An 18,098-nucleotide genomic window follows, 5' to 3' on the forward strand; every position below is an offset into this window, starting at 1 on the left:
CTGCTCTGTTGATGTAAATCTTTCACTGTATGGACAAAAGCATTGGATCACCTACACGAGGATAACAACACGTCCATGTTACAAAGAAAACGGTTTCTAAATGTATCGTTTTTTATTGAAAGTGTCACAAGCCGTTTAGACCAAGAGTACAGTACTAACAGTGTCGTTCAAACGGTCACATTTGGGTCCCAGGTGCAGATCCAACACCACAATGATTATATTTCAGAGGCAGTGCAACAAAGTACAGTAAAATACTGAACACAAGGTTAGAGAGTAACTCTGACAGAAGGCTTGTTAACTATTTTGAAAATCATACACACAAGCGCCTTTATAATATCCAAAGTCCTGTTAGATACAAGAATAAGGGAGAGAAAATATATTTACATGAACATTTACAAGATGACAGTTTATACAACATTAGGAACTCACAGATAAAATAATGCTGATAAATATGACGTGCTGTATTTCTTTAGCCTTAACAAGGACAAAATAAAAGATCACACCACCAGCTCAACGGATTAAGTCTGAAAACACATCCACTCACATAAGGTCAGCCAACACGACTTGAGCAGCTTAGTCACACCTATAGCCTACAGAGACTGGTTACATTGTTTCAGTTTAAGCAAACATTCACATTGTCATACATGGCTCTTAGCTAAACAATTCTCTAGTGTTGCATTAGGTGTGCTTTGTTGTGTCTGACTGACACACAACGGTGGAAAACCAAAAATAACGCCAGGTTACTCACACCACAGGTCCGTGTCTAAAGACCTGCATGTGTAGAATATTCTGATGTGCCAAACGTAGCTGAGATGTGAAGAAAATATAGGTGAGACCAGTTTTCCAGGTGTACATATCACACAGATGATTATTTACAGAACAGAAACAGTATGATTCAGTACCTCAAACACTTAAGTCCCCTTTAAAGGACCTGTTGCAAATCAAGCAAGCCTGGCAAAGAAACATAAAATTTCATTTTTATTCCTATATAAATACCAAGTTCAGTCACCAAAATGCTGTCCAGGCAGCTCTGTTCAAAACCTTTACATCTTTTAAGATTGTCCAAGTCTTCCAATAACTTCTGCGGCTCTTTAAGAAATTTTGTTTTTCTTTAAATATAAAGGAAATTTTAAAGTGTTGGTTTGCAACTAAATGTACAAGAACAATTCTTATAGGAAAGCTATATAATTTAGATATTTTAAATTTGCCATAAAGTTTTTAAGGCCCAGTCAGTGACTTTATCAGTGACACCAGTTCTTCAACCAAGGTGTGGGTTTCACAGCAGCTGATGACCAATCACTGTAGTTCAATTGCCCAACCCTGACTCCTTTTGTTGCACTTGCTCCCAAAATTAAAATGGAGAAATGGTCCAAACTTAAAACCTGTGCTCTTAAAACTGGTGGGATACATTTTCTTTAAAAATGTAGGTTAACAATAAAAATGAAATTGTGAGTGAGATTGTGGTGTGATGAATCTAAACTGAGAAAACAACGTGTGAATGGCAGAAGAAGGTGAGGAATTAAATCTGTAGAGCAGGCTACAGATTTAGCCAACACACATTCCCGTCTGCTGCTCACACACTTTTAGCACCTATGAGGTCATTGGCTTGCTAGTAGATACAACCTTGTATAAAGGGAGATTTACCCCCATGAATTCACTGCCTCTTTGTTCACACAGGCAATAAACATCATGCAACTGTAATTAATGTTGTAGCCATTAGGTGTCATTATTTCGGCAAACCACACACTTTTTACAATGTTTCTTTACAGGAAGCCAAATGTATTGCACATGTTAACAAAGTCTTAAACAGACCTCGTCCTTTCATCCTATGTCCCGCAGCCTATGCCCAGCGACCACTGGACACGAAGCTTCTGCTGAAAGAGAAACTCGTGTCTGAACTCTTGTGCTTTCCCCAGGCACCAAACGGCACCACGATGATTGTGCTGTTGTCCTCTGAACCATACTGAATAGCCTTAAAAAAACAAAACAAAACAGAGCACCGCAATGTGAAGCACAACAAGGTTAGAGAAAGTCATCGGATGAATGATAAATTCAAGCAAAAATTAATCTTCTGTAGGAAATTCCAGACTTGAGGAAACATGGACACGGTTTTGGGAAGCTTTTTTGTGTCTAACAGATCATTTCAGTACATGAGTCAACCAAAACTTAATGAAACCCAGCAACAAACAACTTTGTAGGAGAACAGGTAACACATTGACCCATGGGCTAATATTCAACAAAAGCATCAAATGTTTTACCTGCTCAGATATTCTCTGTGCTGCCTCTTTGGGTTCGTGACACTGGTTGATGACATTGCAGATCTCCTGGCTGTTCATAATAAAGTTAATGCCATCTGTGGTCAGCGCCAGGAATGAGTCATGGACATTGTGCAACTGAAAGGGAATAAATAAATAATACTTTATAACAGACATTAAAAAGACAAATCTACTGAACTATTACAAGAAGATGGTAAGACTGGCTTTACTGTCTTCTTCAGCGAACAACAGATGTGAAAATGTGCTGTTGCAGAGATCTGCATTAAAACAGTCCATGGTTCTGCCCAATACACCAGCAATGTGGATTTTACATCAAACAATCGTGACGTACAAAATACAAACAAAATATTTTGCAGTCATTTTAATAAAACAGTCCCCATTTTCAGTGCCTCAGAAATAATCGGACAAACATTTTAAATATAAGGATTGTTTTTAAACACCTGGGTGAACTTTGCAGTCAGTGGCTAAGGTCTCACCTAATGCTTTCCTCCCTCGAGCTGCTCGGTTAGGGCTTTCCTGCAGCCACCTTCAGTTGTTGCTTGTTTGTGTCTCTCTGTGACTTCAGTTTGGTTTTTAGTAACTGAAGACATGCTTTGTTTGGTTACGATCATGTGACTGACTTGGCCATTGAATAATATCAAATTTCTTTCCCTCAAGAAGCTCTTGGGTTGTTTTTCCAGTTTGCTTTAGGTCATTATCATTTGCACTGTCAAATTTTTTTTGCAGCATGACATGCACACTTCAGAATTCATCCTGCTACTTCTGTCAGCAGTCACATTACCAATAACCCCAGTGCCTTGCTTCCATTGGCAGCCATATGTGCCTATACACTAACATTTTTGTAAAAACCCTCAAAAGTTTGAAAGTCAGTTGCATCTTTATTGTCTGATTTAAGACCCACTGTGGTGGTGCACAGAGGAAAAATGACAAAAACTGCATCTTCTGAAGATAACATGTATCAAAAAATATATATTTCAGTGACAAACTAAATTTACAAACCTACCGTTACTCTTTTGGTCTCAGGTTCAGCAATGACTCCCGTCTTCTTCAGGTCAAAGTCTCCAATGCTACGCGTCATTGCCAACCTGCCATTGACATTTGGCTGCCCCAGGCTATTCCAGGTGATAAACCCCCCACTCTTCTTTATCCTTTAAACAGGTGCAGATCGGTATATTAGTACATGTATGCTACGAAGGCAGGATTCTTTTCAGGGCACTTACAATTAATAAAAAAGAAAGAAAAAATGAAGTTTAAAACCTGCTTTTAAAAGCATCATGTACCTGTCTTTTTCATCCTTTCTCTCAGGGGTGTGGTCAACAGTGAGTTTAAGGGCCTTGCCCTTGCGGCACAACATGACACGACTGTCACCCACGCTGCCGACCACCAGCTCGATGCCGTCCCTCAGCAGGGCCACGGTGGCGGTGGTTCCTGCGTTCATCCCGGGTGCTACAGAGACATACGAGAAAATCTCAAGCTCCACAAAGCCACTGCCCATAGTGTTAACAACAACATGGTATATCTCACGCACTCGCAGTCACACGCTACAACATGAACACATGGGTGGGAAGCCATGTAGTAGACTTAGAAAAAACTACAGATATTCACACAGTAAACAACAGAGGAGGCAGTCACACATGCAGGTTGAACTGTTGCAGAATAGAGCTGAGGTCCAGAGCAAATGTTACAGCAGGTAAGTCTAAAGCTGAATCCAAAAAGATAATAAATAACAACAACATTTATCAGTGCCCGATACTGGGCCTGATACTCGTAAAGCAACACAGAAACATCAGAGAATGTCATAATAGTGAGTTCAGCATTTTATCTTTCCTCTTATGTTCACCATGGATGCCTCTAGGGTTGAGAAAATATAATAAGTCAGTCACAAGAAATATTATGTTCAACTGACTCAGTAAAGTAAACGACTTGCGTTTTAAATAAATAAGAAAAAAATGTTTTATTTATGCCAAATGTTGAGAAATTACTGGAACAAAGAAGATTAACAAGTTTTACTGTCAAATATTTGACATTGGCAAACAATGTTCTGGTGGTAGATAAATAACGGTAAAATTTTATGCAATTAAAAAGTTTATCCTTTCCTCTCCTCAGAATTAAATGAGCTGATAGAGACTTAACGTTCTTTAAAGCTTAATCTGAATATTAAACATGGACTGGATCTGTCGCTGACAACATAAATCTCACACAACTTTCAAACTGAAGCACTGTCTCACAAGAAGCGTTGCATACACTTGGTGAGAAGAGAAAAATCAAAAAGAGAGATAGAGATAGGTAGAGGCAGAGAGAGAGAGAGAGAGAAGTGAGAGAAAGATAGGGAACCTTCCAGTAGTCCAGGATTTAGGACCCGCTGGACTCTCCTTCAATATCTAGCCTCTCGTCATCCACACTGGTGCCAAGGGCTTCCAGCTCTTAGCTGGCTCCGCAGCTGCCGTAGATAACATGCACACACACATACAGGCATATTGGGACATTTCACAGAGTGAGGCCAAAGTGAGGCCATGTAACAAGTACACTAGCGTTCATATATCATTAAACTTAAGACATAAAAGGTGGTTGAGAAATTTCAAGCTAAGCTGATGAATTTTACAGAAATAGGGCAAACATGTAAATTAGATTTATTGAGGGAAATGTTTTGCATTAATTTTTTTGAGTTATACTCAAACATTCCTTAATAAAAATGCCTGCTTTAAACATAACACTTTGCAGACAAAGAAAAGTAAACAGATTGGTGACAAATTAAAGGAAAACTCACTATTAACTAATTATGCAAAGTCTTTAAACCTCTACTGACAGATCTGATTCTGTCCAAATGATATTCTCTCACTAGGAGGTACCTCGGGGTAGTGACGTTCTTAAATGGTCGAGATCTGATAACAGCAGTCAAGAATTCCTACAATTTTCTCATTAATCGACCCACTGGGTAAACCCTGTGTGGCGTCACGCATGTAAGGTAAAGCTGTTCCGTTTATCCAAATGTGTACTCTGATTTTTCCTTTAATTTGTTACCTTTCTGTTTCTGGCAATGTCGTGCTGGAAGCAAGAAAAACACTAACATATCTTCTACGCGTAGCTAATTTATTCATGAATTATTTAAGGAACTTGGGGGGAAAATGACAGACCTCTAACCAAAAGTGCTCAGTGGGGAAATCCAAAGCTTCAACGCCTAAGTAGGATAAGTAAATTATGTTTGAAGAGAGAAGAAACAAGTGTCATCACATAAAAACAGAGTACACAGCATATCCAAGAACATATAATGTGAAAGCACCTACCATTTGGAGAGAAGTGCAAATGCCTTGCTAGAGCTTTGTCTACTTCAAGGAAGGCTTTTGTTAAAACTAATTCCAGATTTTCCTCGTCTGCAAGAAGGTTCCTTGAGGAAATCAGAAAGAAAAATCACTTACAGAGCTGTGACATCTGACATTCACATTATTCAGAAATGAATAAGCTACTTGTGACAGCGACTCATATGAACTCCTTACGTGATATATTTTTCCATGTATTTTTCACAGAAGTCAGCTGCCTCCGATCCACCGTGCCCATCAAACACAGCAAAGTAGAGCACCCTGTCGGTCAGCTCGGAGACGCGGTAGCGGTCTTCATTGTCCTTGCGTTGACCAATGAGCGAGGCGCAGCCTACCTTGGATAAGCTAACTTTGGGAATGGGCTTGCCGTAACGAATGCTGGGGGGCAGCAGGATGGGCTCATCGATACGATTGTCCCAGATTCCAAATGAATCCCAGGTAGTGGGGCGGCCGCTGCTGTCTGGATCAAAGCGTGTATTACTGTGCCGAGTTTCTGACGGGGTGTGGAACGGTTTGCGGAAAATGAACTGGAAGTGGCTGTCATGCTGGACTGGAAGGGGGACTACGCTCATCTGTACAAGACCGGCTCGACCCACGTGAAGACCACTGCATCTTGCCAAGCGTGCGAGACAGGCTGTTGACATCACCCTGACAGCACGAACACCTCGGAAGCCACTGGATGGAGAGGCAGAACAGTGTACTGTCTGGACAAAGCAGGAAAATAAGAGAAAAGGGAAAAAAAAATTAAAATCCATCATTTAGACTGGGAACACAGCATGACAAAAATCTTTTATTTGTTTAGGAGGAGGCTCCATTATGAGGACTAAAGGTCTCTTCAAACTAGAAATCATTACACAAACACAAATCAGATAGAAAAAAACTGAGATTACACAAATTCCTTCATATTTTTGAAACATTTGAAATGTAATCCATCTAGTAATAAGTGACAAATACCTCCTAACTATTACTAGCATCTGATACTAATCTTGATCATTTGCTTAAAAATAATCAAGTGGTTACTTTTAAATATACTTAATCGATGTTGCATTAAGACTATTAGATGACGTCATCTCCTTGAACCCCCTGTGAACTTCCTGAACCTTTTATTATTTGACAGAAAATAATGACAGGCAGTAACTGGAGCCCAACAGGTCTTGTGTTCAAGACCCCATGTTCACACATTCACCACGTTCAAATAAAAATTTAGTCAACTAACAATAAGAATCATCCTCAATTCTAAATTCAAAGTGTTGCGCATTTACTACTGTGAAGTTCCATTTAAGGATACCACAGGGATTCTGTGTTTGCCGACTAACTACTAAAAGCTTTACCCAGTTTTATTTAATTTTATTGCTGATCTTCCAAGAGCTGCTAAACAAATAGAACGTAACATAAAATGACATAAAATTATGTCTAATACTGTGCAAAAGCCTTGAATCATTCCACTTTTCTTTACATTTTGATTGAAGGTCTTTCAAAGTTTCTTTTGGACACTGGCTGCTTTTTCGTTCATTTTCAGTTCAGCCCTTATACTTGACCATTTTTGTTGTTTTTTTAAGTTACTCAACATCGACCCATGAATCATTTAAGTATTTACACAATGCGATTCAAGAGATGAGCCAGTGTTGTGTCTACACACAACAGACAACTTGGCAACTGGTTGTCTTTTTGTGTGTGCAATCTTTGCACACTTTTCTTGCTCACCTTATGTAGTCCTGTGTTGATTGTCTGTTAAATATAGCACCGTGGTCTTGGAGGAACGTTGTCTTGCTTCACTGTGTACTGTACCACTGCACATGGTTGAAATGAAAATAAAGCCACTTGATTTGACTTGAAATAACCAATCTTATCCTTTTTATCTTTAGGCACTTGGTTAGTAGCGGCCTGTCACATAAAGACATTTCTTTAGTTTAATCCACAAAAAACTCCAAAGATAAGTTTGACAGAACAGAAGTATTTTTACACCAACAAAGTTTTCAAAAAGCTGTTGTTTGAAAACTCTGCAATATGTGCTAAAATAGAAAACTGAACAAGTACACAGCAAAAAATATAAGTAGCCTAAAAATTAGCTTAAGAGTCATTAGTCATAGATTTGCCTCTCCGGATCCCGAACCCTAACATTATTGAAGCATTGTGGGATCACCGTCAAGGAAAATGGAACAAAGAGCACCAAGCATCCAAAGAAGAGCTTCGAATGTCCTTCAAAAAGTCTGGAGAACTAGTCCTGAAGACTGTTTAAAGAATAAAAAGGTAGTCATTCCAAATATTGACTTTTAAGCTTGTTAGAATTATAAAAACTCTGTATTTACCCCAAATACTTGATTTCCAACTATTTCCTATTTTCCCAGGAAAACGTAAAGAAATGAGAGGTCGCTCAAAACATAAACAACACATAAGCATATATTCTTAACAATCTCAACTAAATGTAGCATATGCAAACTTTTTTTGAAGTTCATTAAGATTATACAGATTCCTAGCATACTAAAGAATGAAGAGGCATAAAATAATTGAAGGTTATAGCTCAACACTAGCGGAGATAAAGGTCATTATAAAATTTAACAAACTTTACAATTTACTCTTTGCCACCAACAAACCATAGTCTTGCCTGTTACTTGGCATTTACGAAATCCGTGTCTGGCTATTGAACAACAAGGTTTGTCGAGTTGAAAGGACATTTAAAAAAAACAAACAAACCTTCCTTTCAGTAACAACAACACGCACAGCCTTTTTCGGACATCTACTATAGCAACCTCAATTCACACTATTGTACACTTAAAATTTAACATATATGAGCCCAGACTCTTTTTACTGTTAGTAAAACCTATAGGAGAGTGTTAAAGCCTTAACAGGAACTTTCCTCACTGTGTACAGGGCTTCTTATGGGTTAATAAGCAACATTTACTCGGACAGCATTAATGAATGACCTTTATTGTATTTGGTTTAATTAGTGAATAAACACTGATTAGGGAGAATTTCCGACGTGCTATATCGTCCATATGTTGTAAATCATCTCAGGGTAAACCGTGTATTCATGTGCGTCAACATGTCTGTGAAGGTTCTCAGAATGTGCGTCAAAGGCAAAGCTAAAGAATGATGCAATAGCCATTAAGCTAACTGCTCCACTATCGATCCCAATATCATAAATGTGTGAGGCACTTAGAAGTGCTATCCTAAGAGAATCTGAATAAGAAGCAGTCCTTAATAAAATGCAGTTTCAATACACTTACGAAAAGAAGCAGTATATAAACGGTAACGTCATCCATTTTTCATATTAGCATTAACTAGCTAGCTGCAAACGATAGCTCTGTAGCACGCAAGCTAACAAGGTAGATAGCATCAGGTAAAAGTTACCATTTCGTCTAACATTACCGAGATTTCAGTTGCATGTTGACTAAAGGCCATACCTCGAGAGTTTCAGATGTATTCGTCAACTTTAAAGATCCTTTGCTTGCTTCTTGTGGCGTGATAACAAATTGAATGAAAACGGTTGCCCCCTCGTCTTGCCTTGTTATCAAACAGCAAGGCCTATGATGTGACCGCACCAATCAAAATCTTGTAAGAGTATCCGCCCACATTGACGCCCCGTCTACAGCGCATAAAATTAGCCGAAAAAAGTCTTAATGGCAGCTATGGGTACCAATAATAAAGCTGCACCTCTAAGCGCCAACTGTCGCGAAACACCGAAAGGGCAATGTAGGAATAGAAAATACAATTTGTGACACAATGTCGTCATCCAAGCATTGATTTTGTTCACTAAGCTTCTGGTTTCTTTATGGCCAGGGCACTAATTTAGACCCGGAGCCTCCAGTAGGTAATTTAGGCCTGGGTGTTTACGTCAGTCCAATCTTTGCCTGCTGGAATCTAGGTTACTGGGTGGAGAACGAAACAGGGGCTGTATCCCAATTCAGGGTCTGCAGCCTTAATGGCCCACAAGGGCCGCGTACTCAAAGGCCGGAAGTGAGAGGCTTGTGAAATGGGACAGTCTAGCCTCCGTCTCGCTGCCCAGGATGCCTAGCAACCATGACACTAACAGCTGGAAACGTTTCATACAGCTTTGTTTGACAGAAATGAAGGAGAAAATCTTTTGTTCATTTGTTTGTTTGTTTCTACATGAGCTTTGATTTGGTAAGTATCTGAGGCTGACTGTGAAATCATGATTATTGGGCTTCACTTCTGTACTGAACAGTCATTTAAGATTAGCTAGTAAATAACAATTAGCTAATGTTGTTCATGAGACTAAAGTCATCTCACTTTGGTAATGTAAATATAATATGGCCAATATTAAAGTTATAATTTCAATCATTATTAGTTATTACAGCAGTGAATGAACTCTGTTTCAAATACTGAGCTTCAGTAAAGATTCAAGCTGCATTTGTTTATATTATTTATATTTCCTGTCACCTTAAATCTTCACTCAAAGACAGGTTTCTTTGACACTGTATATATAACGGTGTTATATATATGAGAGACAAATATTGTTCTTTTAATATATTGGCATTACTAAAATTGTCTCAGTGCTTAATTTAAATATCCATAAAATCATCACATTCTCTGTAAGATTAACGTCAACAATTGAACGGTGTATATTTTAAAGTTACGGCTTTAAAACCAAGTTAGTACAAACATCGCTAATGTCACATAACTTTGCCGACATGTGGCCAACAGTAATGTTTTAATGTTCTTCGTTATTAAACATTCGCACATAAATAAGTAACATAATATTCAGTACTTACTTTTAAAAGTTTACTCTTCGGCCTCCCCTCTTCCGCCGTATTTTTTCCGGCAAAATTATCCACACCCACTGCCGCGCTATGCATTCTGGGATATGTTGGGCCACGGAGTCCACCGCCACATCCTTAAAATTCAATGAAATGAAGGACGCATTTGAGGGCCGCATTTTCGAGCAGCCTTTGAATTGGGACAGCCTTTGTCGTGTCGCTGTGACGTAATTGGCTTTAAAATGCGGCCTTTAAGGCTGCAGACCCTGAATTGGGATACAGCCAGTGTGTCAAACTCTTTCCATACCTGGGGGTAAAAGTGGAAGATAAGTCGTTAACTAGGATGAGTTGGATAAAAAAAAAAAAAGTCAAACCTCAAAATTTGACATATGTCAAGGTTCTGATATGTGCATAACGCTGTTATTAGATACATTTAGTGAAATAAACAAAATGTTTTCCTGCAATGAAAAAGTAGAAATAAATACATAAAACTGCAGAAAATGTATACACAAGTACTCAGACAGTACATCAGAATTAGAATAATATTACTTTATTGATCCCTAGGGGAAATTATCTTTCCTTATAATGCTCCATTATAAACAAATAGTAGAAAAGACAGTCCCTTGTGGTGCCCCTGTGTTGCTGATTACCTTGTCAGACACACACTGTGGGAGACGTACATATTGTGGACCACTTTTGTTGGATTTGAAGAAGGTGGGGGGGGGGGGGGGGGCAACTTCACTCACATAAAAAACATCACAGGACCTTCCAATACCTAACACAAACGTGAAACATAACACCTAAAAGACTTAGTTTGACGGGATGCTGACATGATTCAGATATTAAAATTAAGAGCCTCCGCCATTTTAAACAAAGCTTGTAAAAAAGTATTAAATATTGGGAAAATAAAATAGCCACACCAATAGATTTAATGTTCACGGACTTTGTTGTTACGCTAGTAGGCATTCACCAATTCGGACACAGCCATTGGTAGAGCCCCATGCTCGGCGGACCAATCACATTGTCTCCTGCCCATAACGTCTAGTGACGTAAGCAGCTGTGGCACTTCCTCGTTTGTTTTCTGGGCTGATGAACCGAAACCAGTCGCCCAAATTCAGAATGCATCTGTCAAGGTAAACACACTGTTTTAATTTTGCACCACCCAGCTGTAAAACAGCGCCGCTGTGCTTAGGTTGTGTTCATCGGCTAGCCAGCGGGTCTCTGTTTTTTAGCTATAAGACTGACAGCCAGCGCTGTTTTAGCCTGCGAACGTTAGTTAGCTATTAACTATAACGGCTTGTGTGGTTTGTCAGGCTCGCTAACAAACTTACTCAGGTAATGTCAGTGGGGACATTTAGCCACTGCTGCAGGATGTGTTTGTAATGTACACACAGCACGGGTCAGGAAGCTAACCTGACTTAACGTGCTGGTCCTCACAAACGATAAAGCAGCCGCTGACACTTAAAATACAGCTAAATATACAGCTAAGCGTATCTCACATCGAGCTACCAGTGTTTAGATAATAATAATAATGATAATGATAGCGCACTGGTAATACACGGGAGCAACTCACAGCCAAGACTGGTGTGCTATAGCATGCTAAACAAAGCTATAATGTATAGCTAATATTTATTTAATGTAACATTTAGTTAATGTTTACTAACTGCGATAAGGATGGTCACCCTGGGCTTTTGGTCCATTCCCTATATTTTCCTCCACCCTCCCAGGTAAATTAGTGCTTTCTAATACATGTGCCCGCATCCTCTCATCACAACTGTTTTCAGAGGTGTTTTTTGAATCACCTCTGAATCACCTTTTTCAGAGGTGATTCAGTTTAGTTTTTGCAGGGTTGTAATATAGGTTATACTTGTAATGATATAACTCATAGTATTAATAAAAAATATTTATATGGCGTTTATCCCAGTTACGATTTACACCTTAAACAGTGAAAATGTATAATATTTAAAAGTCACGTTTTTGGGACATTGTGAGGTAAAGCATACTCTCTATTGGCCCGTTTCTCTTTTGTGTATTTTCTGGCTTACTCAGTTGGTAATATTATTGTGCTAGAAGAGGCTGGACATTAAGGCGGGACTGCTTGGAGCTGCTTAAGCCAGGATTACACTGACAGGGTTTATTTAAATACACTGCCTGTTCCTCTGTCATCATGCTTACATCACTGTCACACACACCCACAGCAACCTCCGAGCCCGTCCTTGTTCCCTAATTGAAAAACTGTCAAGAGTTCACATATGGAGCAAAGTAATCAGCTCCTTACGAAGAAATATGCATAATCACGCTGTTTCTTTTGCTTCTAGGGTTGGAATTTACATGAAGAGGCGAAAGCGGGCCTGCTCTCGAGCTTGATCATTATAGTCTTCCTCCATCTGGCTGTCACTCTCTTTGCCTCTTCACATCGGTGCTCATTTCCTCTCCCTTCACCAACATGCTGTGCTGGGGGAATGCCAAGGATGGGCAGTTGGGTATTGGTGTGGAGAAGAACCCTGTGTTTGAGCCGAGGAACTGTCATGTGTTCAGTGGCAGGGGAATGAAAGAGGTCGCCTGTGGAAGCCAACACTCTGTGTTTCTTATGTATGATGGCAGTGTGTACACATGTGGCTCTAACAGCTGGGGACAGCTGGGTCATGACAAAGCAGGGACTTCCCCAGGTAAGCTCTAAATTGGAAACACCAGATTGGACCACCCTGGTGAACAACATAGCAAGTATGTTTGAGCATGTGCCTGAATTTGGACTGATTTGGCATGATTTGTCTTTGTCTGTGTTTGGCTGCACAAGCAGGAGGTGAATTGATGGTCTAATAAAAAAGTCAAATTGTATTCTGTTCTTCAACTATAGTGGAGTTATGTATTAAAAACCTAGCTCGTTATTTTGCATCTTTTACGTTTAAATAAAAGTGTTAATCAATTAAAGTAGTTGTACAAATGGGCATGGGCTGATGGTGAAATTCTGGGCCGTTAGTGATGTTTGGCTGACTTAGTTGCACATAACCAAGGTTAAAACTTATCTATGATGAGTGATTAGGCACACGAGCAAGATTGGTCTGCACATAGTTGTTTGAGTTAAAGAGTCTGTTTTATGTTTTGCCTCAAATAATAGAAAGTTTTATATAAAGTTTTTTTTCCTCAGCCATTTGATAAATAATAATTAATTTTAAACTGGAATAAATTAAACTCCACTTTCAAAAAACTTAAAGAAATCACAGACCTGGTTATTTTCCTTTAGTATAAGCCGAAAGCTCTTTAGTGGACACCAATAATATTTTATATGGGAGAAGAAAAATACCCTGATGCTTAGTTACAAAGACTGAGCATGCAGTGAAATGTCTTTTGCAAGTCTTAGCAGGTTCAGTGGCTGTTGTGTTTTTATCTGATGTGGAAGCAGGATGACTGAGGATTTAAAAAAAGCACAGACACTCATGTAACAGCAGCATGACTGTATGCTGGAATTGGGCATCATTAGGTGAGTTTGACATGAAACAGAAAGGATTCGTGTACCCACATTTTGGGCATTTTTCCTAAATTGGTAGTGACTGCAGACATGATGGGTCTGTGTTGGTATTATGTGGGTGGAAATGTGTTCTACATGTTCTTTGTTATGGCATGTGGGTGAACTTGTAACAGCCCTGAACAAATACAAGAATTGCTGGACCTTAAAAATCATACACAGATTTATTTGAAGTATGTCCATCCACATCTTTAGTTAGATACACTGCATAGATTCTGGGATGTTATCTCACAGGTTGTATAACATGCTGGGCCAACTTGGCATAATTATATTTTTGTTATAAGGCCTTTATCATTTTATGTTTATGTTATTGAATCTTTTTAACAAGCTTAAAAATGTTGATTGTTGATTAAATGCTATAGTCTTACCTCACTTAAAACCACATTATCAACTATTTTGAGTTTTCAATTTGTCTAAAGCAGCTAACCCTTAGTTGGTCCTTAGCAGAATACCACCAACACCAACTGCAAAGTCTCACCCACACATCCTTTTTGCACGTGCTTCAACACAGCATTTCTCAGTGCAGTTAATAATATACTATTTTCAGAAGAAATGTGTATATTATGTTTCTTGGATCTGTTGTATTATTGTGTACAATAAATACTTGTATAATAAATAGCATGTAGTTTAAAATATTTAGACTTATAACTGAAAAACAAATGGGTAAAGAGTAAAAGTAATGAAAAGACCTCTACTGTAGACCTGTCATCTCTTCACAGAGGTTGTTGGGGCTCTGGATACCCAAAAGATTGCGATGGTGTCATGCGGTCGGGGGCATTCGATGGCAGTGAATGAACAGGGTCAACTGTTTGCCTGGGGAGCTGGTGATGGGGGACAGCTGGGACTGGGGACCACAGAGACGACTGTTCGAATTCCCAGGTGCCCGTGTAGTTTATAGGAAGAAGGGTTTAGCCTGGCCACACAGAATTACACATGCCAGTAGGAAAACTTACAGTACTTACCAGCAGCCTAGCACCTACTTGTACAGCGTACATCTGGCCACTGCCACAGCTAAGTGTGTCCATAGAGCGTGCAGACGTAGACAGGTTTATCAGAGCCTATTTGAAAACTGTTAGTCACAGACTTCCTGTAAGTCTTTCACATGCAAATACTGGGAAAATGGGATTTTACTGTAATAAGTGGTTTGCAAAACGTTTTCTAGAATAAGCAATTAGTGCCCTGACAAACAATTTTATTTTTAATAGACAATTTACTGAAAGTTTATGAGGGGAAGAAAGCAGACAAAAGAGACTAAGACTAAATAGATATATCAGAAATATATTTATATCTATATGCTCACAAAATCATTATTAAAAAGAAAGAAAAACTACAGTGACATCTTCATTGTTAATCCATTGGTTACTCAGACTAACCTCGGTGTTATAGTGGAGGAGAAGAAGCCCCATGTAAACATATACTCAGCGAGATAGTTTAATAGTCAGTATTTTGTATGCAGCAGCCTTTCATAATTCAGTTCAACTTAGTTTTATTTATATAGCACCCAGTCACAACAATAGATGCCTCAAGACACTTTGTATTGTAAGAGAAAGACCCTACAGTAATACAGTGAAAATCCCAATAATCAGATCACCCCCTATGAGCAAGCGCTTTTGTGACAGTGGGAAGGAAAAACTCCCTTTTAACAGGAAGAAACCTGAGGCAGAGGCAGGTTCAGGGAGGGGCGGCCATCTGGCTCGACCAGTTGGGGGTAAGGGAAGGATGACATGAGAAAGACACATTGTGGAAGAGCGCAAGAAATTATTAATAACTAATGATTTAATGAAGATTAGTGTAAAAACACATGGTAAGAGAAAAAAAACACTCAGTACATCACGGAAGCCTCCAGCCGACTAGGCCTATTGCAGCATGACTAAGGGAGGATTCAGGATCACTGGATCAAGCCCTAACTATAAGTTTGATTAAAAAGCAAAGTTTTAAGCCTAATCTGAAAAGGAAAGTGGGTGTCTGTCTCCAAAATCCAAACTAGAAGCTGGTTCCACAAAAGAGGGGCCTGAAAGCTGAAGGCTCTTCCTCCCATTCTACTTTTAACTACTCTAGGAATTAAAAGTAAGCCTGCAGTCTGAGAGCAAAGTGCTCTATTGTGGTGATGCGGTACTATGAGGTCTTTAACATAAAATGGGACCCGATTATTATGGATTTAAAAGGGAGCCAGTGAAGAGAAGCCAGTATGAGTGAAATATGCTCTTTCTAGTCCCTGTCAGTACTCGTGACAAAAACTCACTGAAAAGCTGGAAGCTTTTCAGTGAGTTTTTAGGAGATCAATAATTACCATACTGCATCGTAGAAGTAATAAATACTAGTTTTTCAGTATCAATCTGAGAAAGAGATTGCACGAAAGGAAGAAAGCAGTTCTTATATATTTGCTTAGTGTGTGCATTGAAAAACATCCTGGTCAAAATGACTCCAAGGTTCCTCACAGTGTTACTGGAGGCCAAGGTAATCCCATTTAGAGTAAGCATATAGTAACATATTTCTAAGATTTTTTTTTTTAGGGCCACGTATGCTAACCTTAGTTTGTAGCGGAATTTAGGAATTATAGGTCATCCAGGTCTTTGTCTTTCAGAGATTCCTGCAGTTTCACTAAGTTGTGTGTGTTTTCTGGCTTCATGGATAGATAAAGTTGGGCATCATCTGCATAGGAGTGAAAATATATGTTTTGCCTAAGGCAGGGGTGTCCAACTCCAGTCCTCAAGAGCTGCGGCTTTTAGATCCATCCCTACTCCAACACAGCTGAATCAAATGATTGGATTACCCCTTCAGCATGCCATCAAGTTTGGCAAAGGCCTGGTAACAAGTCATTCATTTGGTTCAGGTGTGTCGGAAGAAGGAGCGCGACAGTAGCTCTCGAGGACTGGATTTCAACACCCCTCGCCTAAGGGAAGCATGTATAATATAAACAGAACTGGTTCTAGTGTGGAACCTTGTAGAACTCCATAATTCACCTTTGTGTGTAAAGAGGACTCCCAATTAACATGAACAAATTGAAGTGTTATAATTTTACGAAGTTTGTCTGAATTAGATCTCTCTTGTAAATGAGATGTTGAGTCTCAATGGGGCTACCTGTATAAATAAAAGTTAAATAGCAAGTAAAAAGTCTATTAGATAGATGTGATTCGAACCACCTTGAATAGCTACAGCATGCTCTAATCGCTGTAATTAAATTATGGTCATCGAACCTCATTGCACCGAGGTTTAGAAGAAGCACAGACAGGAATCTACCATCAGTGGCCATAAGAAAACCATCTGTAACCTACACTAAAGCTGTCTCTGCAATCTGATGCATTCTAAAACCTGACTGAAACTTTTAAAATAAACAATTTCTTTGCAGATGATTAGTTAGCTGTTTTACAACTACTCTTTCAAGACTTTTTGAAAAAGGCAGGTTAGGAAGGTTGTGATTGGCCTATAATCAGCTAAGACAATAGACATCAGGTTTGACATTATTTGGAATTCCCAGCCTTTTCATGCATCATCTACTTAAACAAGAAATGTTTTAAATGTGTATTTTTTAGCTTGATAAACAAATGTTTTTGTTTCTTTTTAAATTTATCCTAGGTTGGTCAAAAGACTGTGTGACCATCGCATCTCTCAAGTAATGTGTGGGAATCAGCACTGCATCGCACTTTCTAGAGGTGTGAAAGACAATTTCTTTATAACACCTCATCACTGTTCACGATCTGAATGTTGGATCCCAACTGTGTCCAATCGAGCTGAAATGTATGGCATCAGAAAACCCTCATAAATTCTTAAATTCACTTCATGCAAATTTTAGCTCATCTATCCGCTCGTCCACAGTTCACTAGAAGCGTTAAGCCTTAACAGTATTGGTCAGATCTGAGTGAAACTTGCACATGGTCAAGGCTGTTTTACGAGCAATCACCAGGCAGTAATGATGGAGAACAAGTGTGTGTGTTTATCAATGTAACAACAAAGTGTCAACCATCAGCATCAAGGTTAGCATGACTAGGACTCAAGACATAATATTTTCATTAAAATATGTGATTGCAAAGGGAGGAGAGAATAGTTTGAGAAAATGCAATGGTTTTGCATTATGGGAGATTTTAAATTGACTGTTTTTTGTCCAAAGAAATGTGATCAGATGTTGAACCACAGCTTCTTGGGGCTAAACACACATAGCTTCATGTATTAATACTAACAGGATAATGGGGTCTGTGATTTATCTGTCAGCCTGAAAAGTTGTGTATTTATTTATGTTTGGTGTAAGCTTTGACTTGATTTA

The 18,098-nt window shown here is 39.0% G+C and overlaps 2 protein-coding genes across 5 annotated transcripts in view; one reads left to right on the plus strand and one right to left on the minus strand.

The window, feature by feature from the left end:
- Window positions 1–93: 93 nt before the first annotated feature.
- Window positions 94–9,157, minus strand: ppm1kb (protein phosphatase, Mg2+/Mn2+ dependent 1Kb). 2 transcript variants are annotated; one of them, XM_026171290.2, is made up of 8 exons: window positions 8,998–9,157; window positions 7,298–7,383; window positions 5,771–6,297; window positions 5,561–5,661; window positions 3,557–3,722; window positions 3,280–3,424; window positions 2,259–2,393; window positions 94–1,972 (listed from the first exon to the last, which is right to left on the minus strand). In XM_026171290.2, the coding sequence occupies exons 3-8, from the start codon at window positions 6,235–6,237 to the stop codon at window positions 1,841–1,843; spliced, it is 1,146 nt and encodes a 381-aa protein (XP_026027075.1). In that variant the 5' UTR covers window positions 6,238–6,297; window positions 7,298–7,383; window positions 8,998–9,157; the 3' UTR covers window positions 94–1,840. The 2 variants fall into 2 exon arrangements, with proteins under 2 accessions (XP_026027075.1, XP_026027077.1); XM_026171292.2 differs by lacking the exon at window positions 7,298–7,383 and having other exon boundaries at window positions 8,998–9,156.
- Window positions 9,158–11,345: 2,188 nt separating this feature from the next.
- The window catches only part of herc3 (HECT and RLD domain containing E3 ubiquitin protein ligase 3), a 33,491-nt gene continuing 26,738 nt past the window's right edge, over window positions 11,346–18,098 (plus strand). Inside the window, exons 1-4 of one of the 3 annotated variants that reach the window (XM_026171298.2) lie at window positions 11,346–11,444; window positions 12,630–12,980; window positions 14,557–14,716; window positions 17,414–17,490. In XM_026171298.2, the coding sequence (XP_026027083.1) occupies window positions 12,758–12,980; window positions 14,557–14,716; window positions 17,414–17,490 (460 nt within the window). In that variant the 5' untranslated portion in view covers window positions 11,346–11,444; window positions 12,630–12,757. The remainder of the gene's footprint in view (window positions 11,445–12,629; window positions 12,981–14,556; window positions 14,717–17,413; window positions 17,491–18,098) is intronic. The other 2 variants (XM_080302995.1, XM_026171299.2) reach the window with 2 other exon arrangements.

This window comes from Astatotilapia calliptera, chromosome 6 (genome assembly GCF_964374335.1).
Source record: "Astatotilapia calliptera chromosome 6, fAstCal68.1, whole genome shotgun sequence".
In the NCBI taxonomy this organism is placed as follows: domain Eukaryota; kingdom Metazoa; phylum Chordata; class Actinopteri; order Cichliformes; family Cichlidae; genus Astatotilapia; species Astatotilapia calliptera.